Genomic DNA, 23,750 nt, shown 5'->3' on the forward strand with positions numbered 1-23,750 from the left:
AGTGGACCTTGATCATTGAGAAAGACAGGCCCTGGAGCTTGTGATGAAGAAGATAGTACAGGATCAACTGGAGAGAGGCCTGGTCGGGCCAAAAACCCTGGTCCGAAGCCCAACATGTGAACTGTTTCCAGGGCTTTCTGCTACCCATGAGGACCTGTTGAACGCAGGCCAAGCATGCCTGTTCTTCCGCATTCAGCCATGCAGCAACCAGGCTGTCAGGTGCAGAGATACCAGGTTCAGGTGCAGGAGGCGTCTGTGGTCTTGGGACAGCAAGTCCAGCTGGAGTGGAAGCTGTAGCAGAGCTGCTATCGAGAGGATTAGCAAATGTGCCCAACCAGTGCTGGCGAGGCCAGACAGGAGCTATTAGGATTATTATCACCTTGTCCTGCTTGATTTTCATGAGGACTCTGTGGATTAGAGGCACTGGCTGAATGCGCATAGCAGCGCCCCCGACCATGGGAGCAAGAAGGCGTTGAACAGAGAGCTTCTGTCGTTCCCGTGAATCAAGCAGAAAATAGGGCACTTCCTGTTTTGCCTGGAAGTGAATAAGTCCACCTGAGGAGTCCCAGACCTCTGGAAGATCAAGCTGACCACTTCCGGATGGAGTGACCTCTTGTGGCAAGATGAGAAGATCCTGCTGAGGCAATCCGCTAACATGTTCCTGGTACCTGGAAGGTGCGAGGCCACAGAGATAAATGGCATGCTGCACATAGAAGTCCCACAGCCAGAGAGCTTTCTGGCAAAGGGCTGACAACCGGGCTCTGTCTTGCTTGTTGATATAAAACCTTGTCACAGTATTGTCTGTCAGGTCTGGACCACCTTGCCCTTCAGGTGATGCTGGAAAGCCTGGCAGGCCAAGCGAATCATTCTGAGCTCTCTGACGTTTATGTGGAGGGATCAATTGTCTCGCCAACAATGACCTTGCATGCTGAGATCACAGAGTTTGGCTCCCCAACCCAGATCTGAAGTATCGGAGCCCTGAGTGGCCGATGGGGATGGGGTCACAAAGGGAACTCCCTCTAAGTCTGAGTCAGGATCTGACCACAACTTCAGGGATGACCAGATGTAACTTGGTACCATGACTACCTGGTCCAGATCATGTCTGTTGGGGACACAGACCGACGCCAACCATGCTTGCAGGGGCCAGAAATGAAGCCGTGCATGCACACCACGTAAGTGCACGCTGCTATGTGGCCCAACAGCTTTAGGCATATGCGCGCAGTGGTGAGAGGGAAGACCGTCACATGAGCTATCAGGTCAGCCATAGCTTGGAGACGGCCCTTCAAGAGGAAGGCTCTGGCTTGTGTAGAGTCGAGTATCACTCCTATGAACTCTATATGCTGCACCAGGATCAGGGTTGATTTCTTTTCATTTATCAACAGACCCAGCTCACGACAGGTGGATCGTACCAGATCGAGGTTCCTTTGCACCTAGTCCTGAGATTTTCCCTTGATAATCCAGTCGTTGAGATATAGATAGACCTGAATGCCTTGATGCCTCAGGTAAGTGGCCACTGGTACCATACACTTTGTAAATAGTCTCGGGGTTGATGAGAGGCCAAAGGGTAGCACCAAAATTGCAAATGGCGCTGGCCCACCACAAAACAGAGGAACCATCTGTGCCCTGGAAAGATGGAAATATGAAAGTATGCGTCCTTCAAATCAAGGGTGGTGTACCAATTTCCTGGATCCAGGGAGGGGATGTTGGAGGCTAGGGAGACCATGTGAACCTCAACTTCTTGAGATATTTGCTGAGGCGCTGCAGATCCAAAATGAGTCTTAAATCCCTTTTTGCTTTCGGGATTAGGAATTAGTGGGAGTAAAATCCTCTCCCTCTCAAGTCTTGAGGGACCTCTTCCATGGCCCCTGCTCGTAGAAGGTTTTCCACCTCCTGAACAAGGAGTTGCTCGTGAGAAGGGTCCCCAAAGAGGGACGGGGAAGGGAGGAAGGAGTTGAGAACTGCAGGGTGTAGCCCAAAGATATTATACTGAGAACCCAATGGTCTGAGGTTATTCACGACCATGCCAACCGGAAGGGACACAGATGGTTGAGGAAAGAATTGGATAATGGATCCTGGAGTCTGACTGGGGCACCGTCCTCGTGCACACCCTCAAAATGCCTGTCTCAGGCCCCTTTGGTGTCTCGCAGGGCTGGGCTGGGCAATTAAATAGGAGGAAGAGGGGCGACAGCATTTAAACCCCTGTCTCTTTCTTTCCTCCTGAAGGCACTTTGCTGAGGAGGCCTCCAGGACCTGGGTGGCGGAGGAGGATGGAACTGCTTTCTTGATGCCTGTGGTGTGTGGGGCCCAGCAAATGCAGAGTGGGAGTCTTTGAGACCATGCAGTCTCCCATCCATTTGCTCCGAGAAGAGCCCCTTGCTTTCAAACGGAAGGTCCTGAATGCAGGACTGCATGTCCTGGAATAAACCTGAGGTTTGATGCCAGGAACTGTGCCTCATTACCACAGCAGAGGCAACGACTCTGGCAGCTGAATTGGCTGCATCCCAGCCCGTCTGGTGGGAGCCCCTTGCCAACCCCTTTCCCTCTTCCAGGATGGTTATGAACTCCTGGCCAAGGTCCTGTGGGAAAGCATCCTTAAACTTGTTGAGGGAGTCCCATAGATTAAAGTTATACCTCCCCAACAGGACCTGGTGTTTGGACACCCTAAACTGGAGAATGGCCATCTAATATATTTTTCTTCCAAAAAGATCCAATCTTTTGACATTCTTATTTTTAGGTGTGGCTGCTCATCTGACCCTGCCTGTCCCTTTCATTGGCTGCCTATACAAGCAGTGACCGGGGCGGGGGGGGAGAGAGGGGTGGCGTGTAGAGATATTCAAACCCCTGAGCAGGGACATAATATTTCCTTTCAGCCAGTTTGGAGGTGAGTGGAATGGATGAAGGGGTTTGTCACAGTACCTTAGCCATCTTTAGAACACCCTCATGGACCAGCAGCCCAAGCCGTGCCAGGGTTGCCGCTGTTAGCATGTCGAAAAGGGCATCTGACTGTTCTGCCAGTTCCTTGGCCTCCAAGCCCTGGTTAAAAGCCACCCTTTTAAGCAGGGCTTGGTGCTCTTTGAAGTCATCAGTAGGGCTGGTGTGTGAGGGGCCTCTGATGACGACAGCACCAGGGCAAGAGCACTTTCCCCCACTGGGGAGGGCTCCCTTGGCATTGGCACCTGATCCTCCAACCCCGCCTGCACTGGAGTCTACGCTGTGTTCCAAGTCCGGTACCGGTGGTTGCTTGTCCAAAGCAGCCAGGGAGAAGTTGTGCGAATATGGCACCAGAATCATTAGCATGCCCCACGGGTTCCAACAGGGCCATTGGCCCTGCTGCCACGCAGCCACAGCCAGTGCTGCGCTGGTCTCTGGAGCCGAAAGAGATCAGTGCTTCCTTGGTGAGGGGCTAAACTCCCACTCAGACCAGTCACCTTCCAGGGACCTGGCTACGCAGGTAGCGTCGGACAGAAGGCTTTGGATTCTTCGACCATGGGACGGTGTTCCAAGAAGGAGGCGTGCTAGGCAGAGACGGGCTCCACCTAACGAAGAGAGGGAAGAGCATCTTCGTAAGCAGGCTGGCTAACCTAGTGAGGAGGGCTTTAAACTAGGTTCACCGGGGGAAGGAGACCAAAGCCCTGAAATAAGTGGGGCAGTGGAATACCATGAGGAAGCACGAGCAGGAGAGCGCAAGAGGGGAGGACTCCTGCCTCATACTAAGAAAGCAGGACGATCAGAGAGTTATCTTAAGTGCCTGTACACAAATGCAAGAAGCCTGGGAAACAAGCAGGGAGAACTGGAAGTCCTGGCTCAGTCAAGGAATTATGGTGTGATTGGAGTAACAGAGACTTGGTGGGATAACACACATGAATGGAGTACTGTCATGGATGGATATAAACTGTTCAGGAAGGACAGACAAGGCAGAAAAGGTGGGGGAGTTGCATTGTATGTAAGAAAGCAGTATGACTGCTCAGAGCTCCAGTATGAAACTGCAGGAAAACCTGAGAGTCTCTGGATTAAGTTTAGAAGTGTGAGCAACAAGGGTGATGTCGTGGTAGGAGTCTGCTATAGACCACCAGACCAGGGGATGAGGTGGACGAGGCTTTCTTCAGAAAACTAACACAAGTTACGAGATCACAGGCCCTGGTTCTCATGGGGGACTTCAATCACCCAGATATCTGCTGGGAGAGCAATACAGCGGTGCACAGACAATCCAGGAAGTTTTTGGAAAGTGTAGGGGACAATTTCCTGGTGCAAGTGCTGGAGGAACCAACTAGGGGCAGAGTTCTTCTTGACCAGAAGATGGACCCTGTACTTCAGAAAAGGAGACTGACTCCCTCAGGGAGCGATGAGCAGGATCCCCTGGGAGAATAACATGAGGGGGAAAGGAGTCCACGAGAGCTGGCTGTATTTTAAAGAATCCTTGTTGAGGTTGTAGGAACAAACCGACCCGATGTGTAGAAAGAATACTAAATATCGCAGGCGACCAGCTTGGCTTAACCGTGAAATCCTTGCTGATCTTAAACACAAAAAAGAAACTTACAAGAAGTGGAAGATTGGACAAATGACCAGGGAGGAGTATAAAAATATTGCTCAGGCATGCAGGAGTGAAATCAGGAAGGCCAAATCACACTTGGAGTTGCAGCAAGCAAAGGATGTTAAGAACAACAAGAAGGGTTTCTTCAGGTATGTTAGCAAGAAGAAGGTGGTCAAGGAAAGTATGGGCCCCTTACTAATGGGGGAGGCAACCTAGTGACAGAGAATGTGGAAAAAGCTAATGTACTCAATGCTTTTTTTGCCTCTGTCTTCATGAACAAGGTCAGCTCCCAGATTACTGCACTGGGCAGCACAGTATGGGGAGGAGGTAACCAGCCTTCTCTGGAGAAAGAAGTGGTTCCAGACTATTTAGAAAAGCTGGACGAGCACAAGTCCATGGGGCCGGATGCACTGCATCCAAGAGTGCGAAAGGAGTTGGCGGATGTAATTGCAGAGCTATTGGCCATTATTTTTAAAAACTCATAGCGATCAGGGGAAGTCCCGGATGACTGGAAAAAGGCTAATGTTGTGCCCATCTTTAAAAAAGGGAAGAAGGAGGATCCTGGGAACTACAGGCCAGTCAGCCTCACCTCAGTCCCTGGAAAAATCATGGAGCAGGTCCTCAAGGAATCAATTTTGAAGCACTTAGAGGAGAGGAAAGTGATCAGGAACAGTCAGCATGGATTCACCAAGGGCAAGTCATGCCTGACTAACCTAATTGCCTTTTATGATGAGATAACTGGCTCTGTGGATGAGGGGAAAGGAGTGGACATGTTATTCCTTGACTTTAGCAAAGCTTTTGATATGGTCTCTCACAGTATTCTTGCCAGCAAGTTAAAGAAGTATGGACTGGATAAATGGACTATAAGGTGGATAGAAAGCTACGTAGATCGTCGGGCTCAACGGGTAGTGATCAATGGCTCCATGTCTAGTTGGCAGCCAGTATCAAGTGGAATGCCCCAAGGGTTGGTCCTGGGGCTGGTTTTGTTCAATATCTTCATTAATGAACTGGAGGATGGCATGGACTGCACCCTCAGCAAGTTTACAGATGACACTAAACTGGGAGGAGTGGTAAATATGCTGGAGGGTAGGGATAGGATACAGAGGGCCCTAGACAAATTGGAGGATTGGGCCAAAAGAAATCTGATGAGGTTCAACAAGGACAAGTGCAGAGTCCTGCACTTAGGACGGAAGAAGCCCATGCACTGCTACAAACTAGGGACCGAATGGCTAGGTAGCGGTTCTGCAGAAAAAGACCTAGGGGTTATAGTGGACGAGAAGCTGGACATGAATCAACAGTGTGCCCTTGTTGCCAAGAAAGCTAACAGCATTTTGGGTTGTTTACGTAGGAGCATTGCCAGCAGATCGAGGGACGTGATCGTTCCCCTCTACTCAGCGTTGGTGAGGCTTCATCTGGAGTATTGTGTCCAGTTTTGCGCCCCACACTACAAGAAGGATGTGGAAAAATTGGAAAGAGTCCAGCGGAGGGCAACAAAAATGATTATGGGGCTGCAGCACATGATTTATAAGGAGAGGCTGAGGGAACTGGGATTGTTTAGTCTGCAGAAGAGAAGAATGAGGGGGGATTTGATAGCTGCTTTCAACTACCTGAAAGGGGGTTCCAAAGAGGATGGATCTAGACTGTTCTCAGTGGTAGCAGATGACAGAATAAGGAGTAATGGTTTCAAGTTGCAGTGGGGGAGGTTTAAGTTGGATATTAGGAAAAACTTTTTCACTAGGAGGGTGGTGAAACACTGGAATGCGTTACCTAGGGAGGTGGTGGAATCTCCTTCCTTAGAGGTTTTTAAGGTCAGGCTTGACAAAGCCCTGGCTGGGATGATTTAGTTGGGGATTGGTCCTGCTTTGAGCAGGGGTTGGACTAGATGACCTCCTGAGGTCCCTTCCAACCCTGATATTCTATGATTCTAAGACCAAGGTGGGGCTGTGAGGCTTGCATCTGGTGGCTCACTCTAAGAGTGGAGGACCAGTGCCTGGAAGTCAGTGACAAATGCCTCTCTGGGGAATGGTGCTGGGGAGACAGGGATCGGTGCTGTGGCAGCGAGTGGTCTCGCACCGGCGGAGACTGATGTATTGAAGACCGTCTAGGGGACTGAGACCTATGCCGGGATGTCAGCTGATGGGACGTGGGTCAGTACCAGGAACTCAGAGACTGGTGCCTTGATGCAGGAGACCGCGGGCACAGTGCCGGGAATCTGGGCCATCTAGCCGGAGACCGAGGTTCCAGAGCTGGGAGTCGTGGTTGCAGAGTCGGGGAACGGACGCTTCTGCTCTGGGGACTGACGATGTCCCACTGCCCTTAGAAGTGGTCCCATTGTTGGCTTGCCCTTGGATTGGGGAGCCTTAGTCGAATCTGTTGCAGGACACAGCATGGGCAGTACCAGAAGAGCGATTAGGTCCCTAGCCACCTGGAAGGCCTTGGGCATCAAAGACACTAAAAGGTGCTGGGGTCCCCAACTGTGCCCAGGAGTCGGAGGTGGATCCCTGGATGGGCTGGGGGTGTCCAGCCGGAGAGATGCCCCCTTGGAGCTCCAGGGTGACCGTGAGGCCTGAAATTGGTCCTTTGCCCAACTCCTTCTTCCCCTCTTTACTCTGTGCCAAGGAGCCACGCTCCTTTTTCTGGCATTTCTTGGGTACCAGCGAGGGGAAATGGTGCCGGGCAGAACTCGTGGCTGGCGGGGCACTCCGGAGTGGGAGGGTTCCGACACTGGGCGAAGTGCAGCCTTCATGAGGAGGGCCTTTAGGCAAATGTCCCGCTCTTTTTGAGTCCTGGGCCGAAAGTTCTCACAGATTCTGCACTTCTCCTTTATGTGTGAAGCACTTTAAGCAGCACTTTAAGCAGCTGCTATGGGGGTCACTAACAGGCATAGGTCTGTTGCAAGTTGAACAGGGTTTGAAGCCCAGAGACCAGGGCATGCCCCGCTTCGGGGCAAAGTCCCTGCTGGAACTCTAACTCACTAACACTTAACACTTAATCACTAACTAAGTACTAACAACTATATAGAAAGAGACAGTCAATAGGCTGTTAGAAACCACTATCCACCTGCAAGGCAAGAGGAAGGCGCTCCGACCACTCATCATGGGCGATAAGAAGGAACTGAGAAGACATAGGGCCAGTGGCACCTCATATACCGGTACATGAGCACAGCACTCTAGAGGGCGCCAGAGCCGGCCCTATGGATACCGCTAAGGCAAAAAATTCCGACAACTGTGCATGTGGGCAAGCACACACTTAGAATGGAATCGCATGAACGAGCACTCGAAGAAGAATAACAAGTTCTTCACCATCTGCTTACTGGACTTGTTGCTCATTGTGATGGTTTGGGAAATCTATGTACATCTCATGAATTTTGACTGGTTTTATGAACTCTATGTATAACTCTAATTCTCAGTGTGTACAAAATTAGCCATTTGCTAACAGGGAGGCTGTCACATCTGGAAACAGCTACAAGACAATCCAAAAAATCATTAATATGGAATGACTTTGCCTTGGCAATATAATGGATATGCTAAACAGATTGGCCAAGATGAAGAAAACTGGTTCTTCTTCCCAGGTTGTCTGGGGCCCTGGTTGGATCAGTGGAAATACCCCAGCAGTAAAGGAGAAATAAAGTAACAAAGGATAAGAACTGGCTTTTAAAAACTCAAACTCTGGAAGGTTTCAGGAAACAGAGACATGCATTCTGAGCTAGAGGGAATCTTTTGACTGCTAGACCTGAACAAGCTAAGGAGAGCTTGTTGCAGGGGCAGAGAAATGGACCTGGAGGTTGACCAGTAGGTGAGGAGAGTCTGGGGACCCTGCAAAGACTGACTAAAACCCAAATGGGCTCTTTTAGTGGTGAGGACACTGAAGGGACAGTTATTCTGTGCAGATTTTGTTATTTTTGCATGGATCTGTAAGTCTGGATGTTTTCTCTATGAATAAAATGTGTGTATGTGTTTAAGGGATTACTTTGCAAAGCCTCTGGATTCCTTGTCATAACTGTTATATGTTCCGGAAGGGTTAAACAGTGTACAAGATTACCCATGAGGGTGGAGCTCTGAGCTTCTTCATTTTAGAGAAGAAACAAATAAAAGATGACATGATAGAGTTAAATAAGAATGTATGATTAGCCTATGGAACTCATTGCCACAATTTATAATTGAAGACAAGAACTTAGAAGAATTCAAAAAGTTTTAGCCTCTCATATCAATTTCCACTACAGAATTATTAGTATTGTTTAATTTTTCTTCTGGCAGTGAACATCATGTACTATGTACTTTCCAAGAGTTTGCATTAAAAAACAAACACACAAACAAATAAAAACAAATAAAACAGAGATAGAGGTAACTGGGTATGATAAATAATACACTGTTTTGTTTTTTTAAAAGCTAAATAGATCATTTCAAAATGCTCACACACTATCCATAGTTGGTCAGTTCATTTCTTGTATGCATCATGACATAAGAGGGTCTTTAGGAAGAATATGAATATGCAGAGGGTACTGGCTTTGCAGAGTGGCTGAGAAAGGACATTATATACACAAAGAGGCCCTGTATTAGAATGTGCAGAAGTACCTCTGAAAGAAGGAGATAAAAGAGGTGTTCTGCACCTTTCTCTGAAACAGTGAGAGCGGCCACGATCAGAGAGTGAATACAGGACTAGATGAGCCAGTGGTCTAGTCCAGTATGTCAATTGCTGCACTTCCTCCTGTGCAAGAAAATATAGAATCTAGCCTTCAACTCATCTTTCTAAGATACAAGCTGTTAAAATAGCTGCTAACATGCAATGTTACTAATATTTACCCAATGACTGATTAAGCCAGAGAACTGACAAACAGAAAGAGTTCTATCCATGAAGACAATAGTCAAAACAATGCAAATTTTAAAAACTATTCTGTATGAATTTCATCTTTAGCAGAAGCAACCAGGTGTTTTGTTGGAACCTGGAGGAGCTCAATATTTTATTAAAACTAACTGATTTTTGCTGATGGTCTCACATCAGAGTTTATAATTTTTGTTTATTGCAGTTTGAGATAGCTCAACTTTGCTCCTAAAGAATGAACTGAAATGCCAAAGAATGGATTAATTTTATTACTTGGTTACCAAAGAGGTTTTATGTTTATTTTCCCAGAGCAGATACTAACAGAATCCAAAACATGATAAGAAACATCATGATAAGAAAAATTAGTAAAGAGAAAAAATGAATAAAAACAGAGATTTTACATTTAAAGATTTGTGTTTAATGTATATTATTCATTAATAACAACTTCCATAAGCAGCACTAAAAGGCTTAAACTCTTCAAAGGCTCAATTAAAAACAATAGTTTGGGGCTCCAAATTCTTTTAGAAGCCTCAAGGAGTCTTTGCAATGGATTTTCTGAAGTAAATTTTTGGGGAATTAAAATAAAAGACATGAATGCTCGCATAGAAAGTTTTGTCCTTCTGACAGTTTTTAGAGGAAGAACAACATTGAAGGTCCTTTACTGGCAGAGCCTAGCCTGTAGCAGTGGCTCTCAGGATTGGTCTTCCTCTAAAGTTCCAAGGAGACATTGCAGACTCATTGTCTAAGGCCTTGTCTACACTACCAAGGTTTGTCAACAAAAGGCAGCTTTTGTCAACAAAACAGTGAATGCGTACACACTGCGATGCAACTTTTGTTGGCAAAAATGCTCCGTTTTGGTGACAAAATACAACCACCCTGAGAGACATAAATCTTTTTCCTCTAAATTTTTGTCGACAAAGTGCCAGTGTAGACCCCACCTCCACTGCCAAGCCCCGTAGATACTTCGGTGGGCCTGGAGGCGGTGGAAAGAGGATCTAACCTGGAGGATGAAGTCATTGATTAGATGATGTGGAGTTCCCGGCGGGGTCGCCTGGTGGGGCAGGCAGCCAGGAACTGTTCACCACTCCAGAGGTGTCTAGCCAGTCTCAGCGGTTACTCTCCGGTGAGCAAGAAGCAGGAGAGGAGACACCTGGTAAGTGGCTGTGGTTTGTGCATAAGCTTTCGTGGGCTAAAACCCACTTCATCAGATGCATGGAATGGAAAATACAGTAGGAAGATTGTATATATACACACACAGAGAACATGAAAAGATGGGGATTGCCATACCAACTCTAATGAGATAAATCAATTAAGGTGGGCTATTATCAGCAGGAGAAAAAAAACTTTTGTAGTGATAATCAGGATGGCCCATTTCAAAACAGTTGACAAGAAGGTGTAAGTAACAGTAGGGGGAAAAATTAGCATCAGGAAATAGTTTTTAGTTTGTGTAATGACCCATCCACTTCCAGTCTTTGTTCAAGCCTAATTTGATGGTGTCCAGTTTGCAAATTAATTCCAGTTCTGCAGTTTCTCATTAGAATCTGTTTTTGAAGTTTTTTTGTTCACAGTTAGGGAAACCCTTTTCTGCAAAGCCATCCACTATTTCACACAAGTTTCCCAGAGTCACGGTTCTTCGTAGCAGGATGCAATTAACTGCCCTGCACACTTGCATTAACGCAGCCCCAATGGTCGACTTCCCAACTCCAAACTGATTTGCAACTGACCGGTTGCAGTCTAGAGTTGCCAGCTTCCACATATTGATTGCCACAAACTTCTCTACCAATAGGGCAGCTCTAATTCTGGTGTCCTTTTGCCGCAGTGCTGGGGCGAGCTCTTCATAGAGTTCCAGGAAGGTGGCTTTCCGAATCCGAAAGCTCTGTAGCCATTGCTTGTCATCCCCAGACCTGCACGATAATATGATCCCACCATTTACTGCTTGTTTCATCAGCCCAAAAACGACAGTCCACTCTCTGTAGCTGTTCTGTGAATGCCAAAAGCAATCTAAAGTTGCTCCTATCCACATCCCACAGCATGTCAGGCCAATGGGAATCTTCTTCACTTAGGAACTTCGTGATTAACTGCATTGCCATCCGTGATGTCTTCATGACAGTTAACAGAGCATAGGATAGCAGTGCAGAATTCATCTCTTCTCACAAAGATGCTGGGGTGCACAGCAAAGAAGGGCTGTTGAAAAATGCCACAAAAGAAAGTCGGAAGCCCATGGAGTCCTGGGACTGAAAGCAATGCATTATAGGACATTGAGCCTGGTCCCAAGATGCGCCGCGATCCGCTCTGCCATCCCACAACACCTAGCAACAGAAGGTGCCAAACTGAACTGTGGGATAGGTACCCACAGTGCATTATTCACACTGTCGATGATAGTGCCCGAATTGTGGGCACGCTCTGCCGACAAAGAGAGCAAGTATGAACATGACTTTCTGATTTTTATTAAGCCGATTTTTGAGTACTGACATCACTTTTATCAACAAAACTTAGTAGTGCAGACAAGGCCTAGGATTTGTGGCACTGCTGGTGACAAGGAAAGGACTAGTTATTATTAAAGTGATTCATTCCAGCTCTTTTGATTTGGAGAACATGCTCTTTGATCTCATTCCAGATGTGTGAAATTGAACAGTAGCTTTCTACAGAGAATATTTATTATTAGAGAATCTTTGTCATTTCAGGGTGATCGCTAGAAAGCATTTTTAACTGCAAAAAACTTGAATGTGGTCCATATCTAAGCACGAAGAGGAGATCACACTTACAAATTGACTTGCAGTATACCTTCAAACAAAAAAAGCAAGATGAAATATGTATATTATATTAATATATTTTACCTGAAAAATCAACAGCACAAACGCCATACTGGTGATAGCCCTTTAATACTGACAGTGGTTTGATTGTCTCTGTATCCCAAATGTGTATTGAGGAATCCCGACCAACCTAAAATATAAAGGATTTTAGGCATTCTTTTGTATCATATTTTGTATTTTTGCTCAAAATAATAATTTTACCTTAAAATTTTAATTACATCAGTAAATAAACTGAAAAAATTAAAGTGATGATGTACTTCTCCCTCCCACCTTGTCTATAAAAATACCAAATATTATTGTAGTCCTAAAGTATCAACATGAAAATTCTCCCTCCTGTCTCGCACCTGTCACTCCCATGGCTGGCCCTAAGGAAGAACTTGAAAAAATTACCTACAATTAACTAGCCTTATAATGGAATTCTACACTGAAAAGAGTATATTGTGGGAGGGTTGCATGTTTATTGTCTCAGTTATTTCTATGTCAGTTGTTTTCAGTTTACAAATAAAACTACTAGCTTGTAAACTACTCTACGCTTGAGAGCCAACATAACTTCTTTCCTTTTCATGCATCATTACCAGTAATAAAGGTTTTGCAGGTCAAATTATGTGATACCTATGCAATTCTATTATTTTCAGTAAGTTTGCAGCAATGCAGATGACTCAAATTTAGGATAATAGTCTCTTGGTGTCAAGTATATTCTCTTTTAGCTATGTTGAGCATGCAGGCATTACTAGTCTTTAGTTATCTGATCACTTACTATTTGTTCTACAGTGTCTGTGCCTCATTCAATACACAAAATGGCAGTGAACGAGGCAGACAGCTGCAGAAAGACAAAGGGCATTCCAATCTGGTTCAAGGCACCAGACTGGTACCTAGGGTTCTACCTGGTTCTGCCACATATTTACTACATGATGTCAAGCAAGCCTATCATAATGCGCATACGTGGGGGGGCTGAATCAACATTTTATGGGCAACCTTAATTATAACATTTCTTAATTTAGTGCCTGACTTTACAATCTTAATGTTGTTTTAATACATATTTTAGAATCTACTGTATCTTAGGTACATTTTTATTCAAATATTTTCATCTTTAAAAACGTGTACTATATAAAACAAAGGTTTCAGAGTAACAGCCGTGTTAGTCTGTATTCGCAAAAAGAAAAGGAGTACTTGTGGCACCTTAGAGACTAACCAATTTATTTGAGCATAAGCTTTCGTGTGTAGCTCATGAAAGTTTATGCTCAAATAAATTGGTTAGTCTCTAAGGTGCCACAAGTACTCCTTTTCTTTATATAAAACAAAGCGGTTTACTGTATAATCAAAAATCTTTAACTAGGCCAATTTGTTTGCATTAATCTCAAACATATTTGTAAATTCTGGACAAAAAGTATTACCAATGTAAGGGTAAATTCTTTACTTAGAATTTGGTGAGCTGTCTAGTTAGTAATCATTTGTCTTTATCTATACCAACAGTTTCTTAGACTCTGAGTTCACTAATTAAAACTCAAAATATTCTCTCAAGATCAAGCCATAAATTCTTGACGTGAGAACAAAGCTTTTGAAAGAAGATGTTTATCAGAAAAGGATGCCTGTGAAAAAGTACTAAAGGTATGTACTGTCTGTAGATTGATAAAATAGCATCTTATTGTAAACAATAACAGCACTGAGATTTTGAGCATACATATAGAATTCAGACAGATGATAATATAAAACAGTCTAAACTGGAAATCCAGAGTATGAGAAAATTTGCTTTTGGCAGCTACCTTTAACAATGTAATAATGTTATTTGTATTCAGTTTTTTTCTATATGTTATCTTACAGTGGCAACACAATATAATGTTGATTTTTAAAAAATAAAAATGTAAATTTATTCATGCTCATTTGAGAGTTAATCAGTTATAAACTCAGTCAGTTGTCAAATTGATGAAATATATCTAACTGGAAAGAAGTAGGGCTGTGGATTAATCGCAGTTAACTCATGATTAATTCAAAAAAAGTAACTGCGATTAAAAAAATTAATCGCGATTAATCGCACTGTTAAACAACAGAATAGCAACTGAAATGAATTACATATTTTTGGATGTTTTTCAACATTTTCAAATATATTGATTTCTATTACAACACAGAATAGAAAAAGTGTACAGTGCTCACTTTATGTTATTTTTTATTACAAATATTTGAACTGTAAAAATGATAAACAAAAGAAAGAGTATTTTTCAATTCACCTCATACAAGTACTGTAGTACAATCTCTTTATCGTGACAGTGTAACTTACAAATGTAGATTTTTTTTGTTACAAAACTGCACTCAGAAACAAAACAATGTAAAACTTTAGAGCCTACAAGTCCATTCAATCCTACTTCTTGTTCAGCCAATTGCTAAGACAAACAAGTTTGTTTACATTTACGGGGGACTGCTCACTACTTCTTATTTACAATGTCACCTGAAAGTGAGAACAGGTGTTTGCATGGCACTTTTGTAGCTGGCATTGCAAGGTATTTATGTGCCAGATATGCTCAACATTCATATGCCCCTTCATGCTTTGGCCACCATTCCAGAGGACATGCTTCCATGCTGATGATGCTCGTTAAAAAAAAAATGTGTTAATTAAATTTGTGACTGAACTCCTTGGGGAAGAACTGTATGCCTTCTGTTCTGTTTTACCCACATTCTGCTATATATTTCATGTTATAGCAGTCTCGGATAATGACCTAGTATATGTTAGTTTTAAGAACATTTTCACAGCAGATTGGTACTGTCTTTGCGTTTTGTCAAATGTGAGATTTCTAAGGATACAGCACTCAACCCAAGGCTTAAGAATCTTAAATGCCTTCCAAAATCTGAGAGGGATGAGGAGTGGAGCATGCTTTCAGAAGTCTTAAAAGAGCAACACTCCGATGCGGAAACTACAGAACCCGAACCACCAAGAAAGAAAATCAACCTTCTGCTGCTGGAATCTGACTCAAATGATGAAAATGAACATGCACTGGTCCTCTCTGCTTTGGATCATTATCGAGCAGAACCCATCATCAGCATGGACGCATGTCTTCTCGAATGGTGGTGAAGCATGAAGGGACATATGAATCTTTAGCGCATCTGGCATGTAAATATCTTGTATGCCAGCTACAACAGTGCCATGCGAACACCTGTTCTCACTTTCAGTTGACATTGTAAACAAGACGTGAGCAGCATTATCTTGTGCAAATTGTAACCAAACTTGTTTGTCTGAGTGATTGGCTGAACAAGAAGTAGGACTGAGTGGACTTGTAGGCTCCAAAGTTTTACATTGTTTTATTTTTGAATGCAGTTATTTTTTGTACATAATTCTACATTTACAAGTTCAACTTTCATGATAAAGCGATTGCACTACAGTACTTGTATTAGGTGAATTGAAATATACTATTTCTTTTGTTTTTTACAGTGCAAATATAGAGAGCACTGTACTCTATGTATGGTGTTGTGTAACTGAAATCAATATATTTGAAAATGTAGAAAATATCCAAAAAATTTTAAATAAATGGTATTCTATTATTGTTTAACAGTGTGATTAATGACGATTAATTTTTTTTTAATCACTTGACCGCCCTAGAAAAAAGCTGAGGTTCTCAATTTTTAGACCTCTCTCTGTCCCCAACACAATTTCAAAAATTTACCTGCATATTTGTAAACTGCAAAATCCTAAATATGCATGTGTAAATTCACTAAAGTACTGTAACTTCAAATTTCTAATGCATATAAAAATTTATCCTACCTGGCCTGTTGCCACGTAGTCCTTCAAGGGATGAATAGCAAGGCAAAGAATGTCATCATCATGACCCAGATAAAAGCGCTGTGTGTTCTGTTGCCGATTGTATACTACGCCCACTGCTGCAACATGGTATACAATTTCACCAGTCTGAGTGTAAAATAGATTACTCCGACAATCATAACCTCTGTAACTAATTAAAAAAATAGTTTTTAGATCAAGATCACAAGCATAGATGCTAAGTAGTTAACGATATAAAAACAATCAGGACACATTCAATTCTTAAATTAAGTAACACCTTACAAATGATTTACCAAGTACTACACAGGAGTATTAAAAATGATTCATATCTCTATTTCCAAAGAATACTACTTTACAAACTTCAATTAACATGCAAAGATCATTACATCTACCCCTAACTTGAAAGAGACTGTTTTTTAACAGTAATGCTTCAAAAGAAGTTTAGAACAGGAAGTAAAAGACTAATATTTTTTTCCAAATGAAACTGCAGGGGGACTTTAGGTAGATTGCATGCAATTGTACAGGTTGGAATTTGTCCAGAATACCAGGCTTAACATTTTCTTTCTACATCACAAGTGGCTAGGATCCTGGGCGAATTTGGTCAGGAGTTCTCAGTCAAAATGATTTTTCAGTGGAAAATGCATTTTATTTCAGGTTGGTTCAACCCAGATCAAAACATTTCAGTTTGTTGAACTGAACTAAAAGATTTTGTTTTGAGTCAGTTTAGTGTTCAACTGCATCTGCCTGTGGTACTTCAGTGCTTCATGCCTCATTCTGTCTTAAAGGCTAGAGTTTGGGGCTGGACTTCATCTCTCTTGACGCGCCATAGTTTCTCTTTTGACCCAAGTGTGTGGTGCATCCTGGGACTCATGTGACTGTGGATGCATCATGGGAGATGTAGTCCAGTTGATAAGGGAAAATGAAAGCATGAGGCACCCAAAATACAACTCCCAGAAGGAAATGCAGCACCACAGGCAGATGCAGTTGTCCAAAAGACTCAAAATAAAGCATTTAGTTTCAAGGTACTTGTCAAAACAAATCATTTTGCCATCTCAAAGTCTAAATCTTTGGAACTTTTCTTTCAAAGATTTGGATATTTCAATTTTTTTGTCCTGATTTGACACAGAAACAAACATTGAAATATTAGAATTTCTTACAGGACAGAAATTCTGGTTTTTATTTAGCGCTAGTCTTTGGTTTTGAGTGTAGCTCATGATTCAGTAGGTGGCACTTTGGTTTACTTCTGAGTCAAAACAATACTCCAGCAGCAAAGGGCTCCATTACCACAATGCTGGAGTATTGTTTTGAGCCAGTAGTCAAACAAAGTGCCACCTACTGATTCATGCAGTACTGAGGAGTTGCAGTACCTGCGTTACTTCTTGTGGTATCAAGGAGTTTCTTGGAGTCTATCATTCAAGTAGTGAGCCAAAACCTACTTAGTCTGTGAAATCTAAGAGGATCACAGAACAAGATAATATGATGACTCCAGGCAGTATATCTGTGTCATGATCAGAAATAAAAATACCTTTACTGTAAGTACATACTGAAAAATGACACGAAGGATTTATCGTGCCATCAGAACCCCAAAACATCTACTGGCTGGCTTCTTCCCAATGTCAAAGATCCTTTTGCCATCACCAATCTGATGGTTGGCTCCTCCCAGAGGAACTCCTCCTGACACCATTCAAGGATGCCTCGCCTCTTCACTTTCTCATTCCAGAAACCCACTTTGACTCCTTTGCTTAGGCTGGCTCCATTGCTCTTTATCTAGCTCGGTAAGTATGCCATAGCCATCAAAGTGCACATGCATGGTTTTTACTACCATCATTATGCTAATGATTCACAAATCTACCCCTCTATTGATAAGTTATCTCCCTTCATCCAATGTAGTATCTTGGTCTGTCTTTCTGACATCTCTTTGTGGATGACCAGTTGGCATCTTAAGCTCAACGTAACCAAAACTGAGCTCTTGGCCTTTCCCCCCAAGTCCTTCCTCTGCTCCCACTCTCTATCACCATGGTCAATGTTATCATCACCCCAGTCATTCAGGCCCACAACCTAGGTGTCAGTTTTCACTTGGTCTTCTCATTGCACCCACACATTCAAGCCATTTATAAATCTTGCCTCCTTTTCTTAGACAGCATCTCTGATATCAAGCCTTTCCTCTGACTACAAAGTGAAAACTCACATCCCTTTATCAACATGTCATGCCTTCCCTATTACAACTTTTCTACACTCCTCCAGTCTATTTAGAATGCTGCTGCTGAAATAATCTTTGAGGTTTGTCACTCTGACCAAATCAACCTCCTCTTTAAGTTTCCTCCACTGGCTACTCATTCAGCTCCAGATCAAATACAAGCTTCTTGTTTTAAACTTTAAGGACATTCGTAACTTAATCCTGTTGTAGCTATCTGATCTAGTTACCAATAGTGATGCACCAGCATTTCCAGCTTTTGTCTCCCAAAAGTTAGCTTCTCCATTAAATATCTCCATGCTTACTCCCATGACAGTTATCTGTAATTATGATTTAAGTTTGTATACTATAACATCAGAAGGTAATCTGTCTTATTTGAACCATTGACACTCATTACAGATAACACACAGTGAGGCTACCTGCCTCACTGTAAAGTGACTATTCACAGGCAGCAGTAAAGGCACATTCAGAAAATATGTAAAGTTCTTTTGTAAAGCAGACTTAAGCATACAACTCAGAGCAACATCTTGATTTATGTTTTGAGCATCCATTGCTCTCAATTACTTGTGAAGAAACTTATATAACTTCACGAACAATTTTACATCTTCTGTAGATCCAACAAGGAGAGTTTATTTAACAGCAGTCACTATAGTTCTTGGAGAATACTGACTCTACATGTTCATGCTGTGGAGATGTGCTGTCAGCACTGCCCAGCTTTGGAAACTTCTCTGCCCACTGGACAGTGCATGAACAACCCACAGCACACTCTTAACTCCCTGACTCCAGGGCTTGCTCCTCACTTTGCTTTCTGTTTAAAGATAGATGAAAGCAGATAAAAAAACAACATTATTTGGTCCCCCCATGTTACTGAAGTCACCATAAAAGGCCCAGGAATTTAAGAAAAAGAATTAGAAAAAATTATAGCTACAAGATATATAAAACGTAAGCTATTAATAAAAAGTGTCTGAAGAGACTTGGAGTGGTCCCTCTCTGTCAGCGTCAGAGGGAGGCCACTTCGCCTCGCTACACCACCTAGCAGCTGAGAGCTGATCAACAGGGGATTAGCACAGTAAGTCAGTAAAGAGTCTAGGGCGCTGGCCCCTCATGACAGGACAATTGGCAACCTTTAGAACAGCCCCCTGGCTTGGGCAGACAACCACCACAATCAGGCTCAGGCCCTCTGGGCTGAGCAGAGCAATAACAGTCTGGCTGGAGCAGGCAGCAAGCAGGTCAGGCTCCACCCTCTAAGCAGGGTAGAGCAATAGTAAACAGTCAGGCTCAAGCCCTCTCAGAGGGCCGAGAAAAATAAGTCTATGGCCCAGCTCCTTGGCTGGGCAGACTGCAAACAAATGCAGACCATTTGGCCCAAGGTGGGTAGCCTGCCACCCCAGGGTGGGATTGGCAGCAGTGGGTAGGGGGACCCGGGCCCACCCTACACCACCAGGTCCCAGCCTAGGACCCTAACAGTGGCGGGAAATCCCACCACTGAGTCAGCGGAGGTCCTGTCAAAACACGCTGACCATGGTTTCAGCAACACAACCGGACTAATGTCTGGTTTCCCTGGGCTACTTCCTACCCATACGTGTTCATACGGCTTAATCACCCATGGGCCCTCAGGCTCCTTGGGATACTCCGCCACCGGCAGTTCCAACAGCTTCTCGGGGTATTTGCCTGGCGGCAGCTCTTCCAGGTATTACTTCAGAAGCAAGGGTTGATACAGCTCAGTTACTGGTTCAGGGACCAGCAACAAGGCAGCAACATCCAACTCCTTCCCTGGCTCTCCCTCAACAGAGCTGAAGGCTCTGCCTCTTATACTTCTTGTTCTATCCCCCTGCTTCCAGCACAAGGGATGGGACCAGCCTGGCTCTGCCCACCCCGGGGCGGGGAGTCCTCCCCGTCAGAGTCAGAGGGAGGCCACTCTGCCTGCTACGGTGTCCTAGTGCAAAACAGTTTAGAGATGGTTGGATATTTGAACCAGGATTTGGTGAATCAGACTCAGTAATGGAACAATTCTACCCAGAGCAGAGTCTCCTATCTATTTGTCAGACTCTGACACAAACAACTCCAATGAATGGTTTACAGTTAATGAATGATAATGTGGTCTAGAAGTGACTAGATGAAACCAAAGGAATCAAGCAGGAGAAACATCAAGATGAAACTCCAGAACCCAACTCTCTGACCGAGAGAAGGATGAGCTGGATTCTGAGAGAGACTCCTTGGGACCACGAAAGAAAAGCAGCCATACAGAGTGGAGTGTAAGTACAATATGCACCATAAACAAAGCACCACAAAATAAATGGACAGCTGCATTCTGAACTAGCTGAAGTTTCCAAGTCATCTTCAAGTAATGCTTCAAGTATAACATACATAAGTGAGGCTATATGGAGGTGACAAAGGTATGGGTTGTGGTGACAGTCACTTGCAAAAGAAAAAAATAACCTCCTCATAAAATGAATATTTACAAAAACTGATTGCTGCTATCTTGGCATCTAGAACAAGCTGAAGAGCCAACATGATCCCAAGTTTGCGAACACCAGGTTTCATATTGTTTCATATTCAAACATGGGCAATATCAATAAATGCCTTGTCCAGAAGTTATGAATAAACAATTGAATAACACTGGTCCGCAAACCAATCCCTGAGGTATTCTACTAGTAACCTCTCACCAGTCTGATACCTCACCTTTCAGCACAACACACTGCATTTTCCCTGTTAGCCAGATCCTTATCCACCTTACAGTTCTAGTACTGATCCCCATCCTCTCTAATTTAACAAATAATTTCCTATGTGGTACTGTTTCAAATTCTTGAACTGAAGTCCAAATATATTAGACCTACTGCATTTCCCTTATCTAAGAAATCAGTTATTTTTTCAAAAAAGGAAATCAGGTAGTCTGGCATGATCTACCTTTGGTAAATCCATGTTACATTACATCCCCTTTACCATTAATTTTATTATTCTTTCCTGAATAATTTGCTCTAAAGCCTTGCATACTACTGAGATAAGACAACCAGAATTGTAATTTCCCAGATCACTTCTTTTCCCTTTCTTAAATATAGATATCACATTAACTATTCTCCAGTCAAATGGCACTACTTGCAAATAAAGAACTATTAAACATCCTTGCTACCAGACTAGCAAACCCACATGACAGTTCTTTCTGTATTCCATGATGAACCTTCCACCTTAGATGTGGTGATTTCCATTTTTAGCACTCATTTCCTTCAGCTGTATTGCCTTCATGCGCATGTTCCATGTTAGCATCCTTATTGATAACTGAGGTCAAGTATTCATTTAGTTTTGGGGCTATACCTAGATTTCCTTTAAACTCCTTCGCATCCACACTGCATAGCAGCCCAACCACACCCTTCATTATTCTCTTTTTATTTATATAACTAAAAAACCTCAATATTTATTTTAATTTCCTTGGCAAGAGCTAATTCAGTTTGACTTGTAGCAAAATTTCACTGACATGTTCTAACCTCCACAGTGTAGCTTTCTTTGCTGATCAACCCCTTTTTCCATTTCCTATAGGGTCTCTGTTTACTTCTAATAACCTTTTTGACATGGTTATTCATCTAATTTGGTTCACAACTTTCCTTACAAGTTTTTTCCTTTGCTGGGAATGCCAATTTCAGATAATTTTTGAATAACTGATTTGAAGAAATTTCATGCCTCCTACACATTTGAGTCCTTAAGCTGTTCAGTCCAGTTGACTTCCTTGATTAATTCCCTTAATTTCCCAAAGTTCACTTTTTAAAAATCATGTCAGAAACTAACCCTAGAGGAAATCTCTAAAAGGTGTCTAGTGGCATTGACGGTGGAGAGCATCACTCTCATTTGACAAAATTTGCACACTACCATCATGACCTTCGTAATATGCATTTATCAAACCTCACAAAGCAGATTTCCATTCTGCCACAGAGTCACCGTTTGGTAGGAAGTGCAATATTAGTTGGTTTCCATATACTTCCTGAAAGTTTTACATAGCTTTTGTTTAATACAGGGAGGAAGTTATATTTCTGCCTATTATTCTAATGTAATAACTATAATATTTTCCTTAATTCCCTCCACTTCCTTTCTCTTGATAGAAATACTTTCAGTTATGAAAACTAATGGGGAAAAAGGACTATTAATCCTGAAAAAATATTAAAATATAGCCCAGGTACAAGACTTCACTGAGCTTTAACAATCTGGAAAGTATGAAGTATTATTCAGTTACTGAATTTATTAGAAGCAAAAAAGATGTGAAAATGGGTACAAAGTTTCTTAAAGGGCTAATTTTGAATTAAATAAAATTCCTAAATTAATAGATTTACTTGTAAATTCTCCAAAAATTAGTTCTGTATTCAAAGAGTATGTGCTGAATTTTGGGGAGGACACACTATATTTTTCTTAGATAACAAAGAGGCTGATACCCAGCTTTAAGTAGAAAACTCGACTCAGTCTTAACTACAGAGTCCCTGGTAAAGCCAGAGAAAGAGATTCATTCCCAGATGCAGAAAAATATGGTTAGGTGACATTCAAGTCTTATATTTAGATAGCACTATAAAATAATGACACACCAACTGAGTTACCAGTAGGAATTTTATGGTGTAATCTAGCTGGGCAGCAAAACCACTGCTGTATATATGTTTAGTTTAAAGACTTGTGTGTCTGTAAAAAGTGTCTAAAACACAGCATCTGATCTTAATAATTTTCAGTTGGCTCATCACATATTTAAATCTTACATTTCTATTTTTGTTGCCACAAATTTATAACAGAAAATGAATCTGTCCAGTCTGCTTTTAGAGAAAACTCAATTTTTCATACCCATGAACAAAGTGTAATCTTATACTGTTCCCTGGAGCTCTCTCTCTTCTTTTAGAGGCTGCACTTTTTCGTTTTTCTTTGCATTGCTCTTTAAGCTGAGGTAGATCTTCTTTGTAAACCTTTATGAAAGAGTACACATACATATAAACAAATATGTTTTCAGGAAGAACAAGTATCTGAGAAATAAACCTATAGATCAGTTCAGTTTTCCACAAGAATGGCACACTGACATTACTGCAGACATTTGCAATGACTGTAGCCAACTGGGTATACAATTTCTTTTTAAATTACAAACCATACAGCATGACATGAAGTGTTGTGAATACATCCAGCCACTGAGCTTTCTGTTGTCTTTGAATGTGTCAGCTACTGGCAATGGGCTAAATCCTAACATCCTTGCTCAATTTCTATTCAGTCCTTACTCAGGTAAAACTCCCATTGACTTCAGCGCTTTTCTTGAGAAAGGACCAAGTAAACCCTTGGGAAATATTTCAGGATTTGTCCCTGTGCCATTAAATCTCAAGTCTTACCTGTCGACGGTATGTGATCTGAGTCTCTTGTTCAATTTCAGAATCTAGCTCTGGAACATCAGATTGATCTGAATCTGATTCATCACTGTTAGAATCAACCAGACTTTCTGTGATCAAGAAAACCAAAACGTAGATGGAAACAATTAATTAAAATAGCGCATGGTTCAGAAAAATACAACAACACTTCTGCCTTATGCCTGACTGCTGATATTTACCACAACATGAGCTACTAAACCATGAAAAGATCATCTGAAATTATCATCAATTCTCCTAATACAACAGT

General features: G+C 42.6%; 1 protein-coding gene across 2 annotated transcripts in view; it reads right to left on the reverse strand.

Moving 5' to 3' along the window:
* The window catches only part of EML5 (EMAP like 5), a 305,038-nt gene that overhangs the window by 130,217 nt on the left and 151,071 nt on the right, over positions 1-23,750 (reverse strand). For both annotated transcript variants that reach the window (XM_074956087.1, XM_074956085.1), the window contains exons 12-15: positions 23,468-23,574; positions 22,938-23,056; positions 15,917-16,103; positions 12,190-12,295 (exon numbers count right to left, since the gene is read on the reverse strand). In XM_074956087.1, the coding sequence (XP_074812188.1) occupies positions 12,190-12,295; positions 15,917-16,103; positions 22,938-23,056; positions 23,468-23,574 (519 nt within the window). The remainder of the gene's footprint in view (positions 1-12,189; positions 12,296-15,916; positions 16,104-22,937; positions 23,057-23,467; positions 23,575-23,750) is intronic.

Source organism: Natator depressus, chromosome 6, assembly GCF_965152275.1.
Source record: "Natator depressus isolate rNatDep1 chromosome 6, rNatDep2.hap1, whole genome shotgun sequence".
In the NCBI taxonomy this organism is placed as follows: Eukaryota; Metazoa; Chordata; order Testudines; family Cheloniidae; genus Natator; species Natator depressus.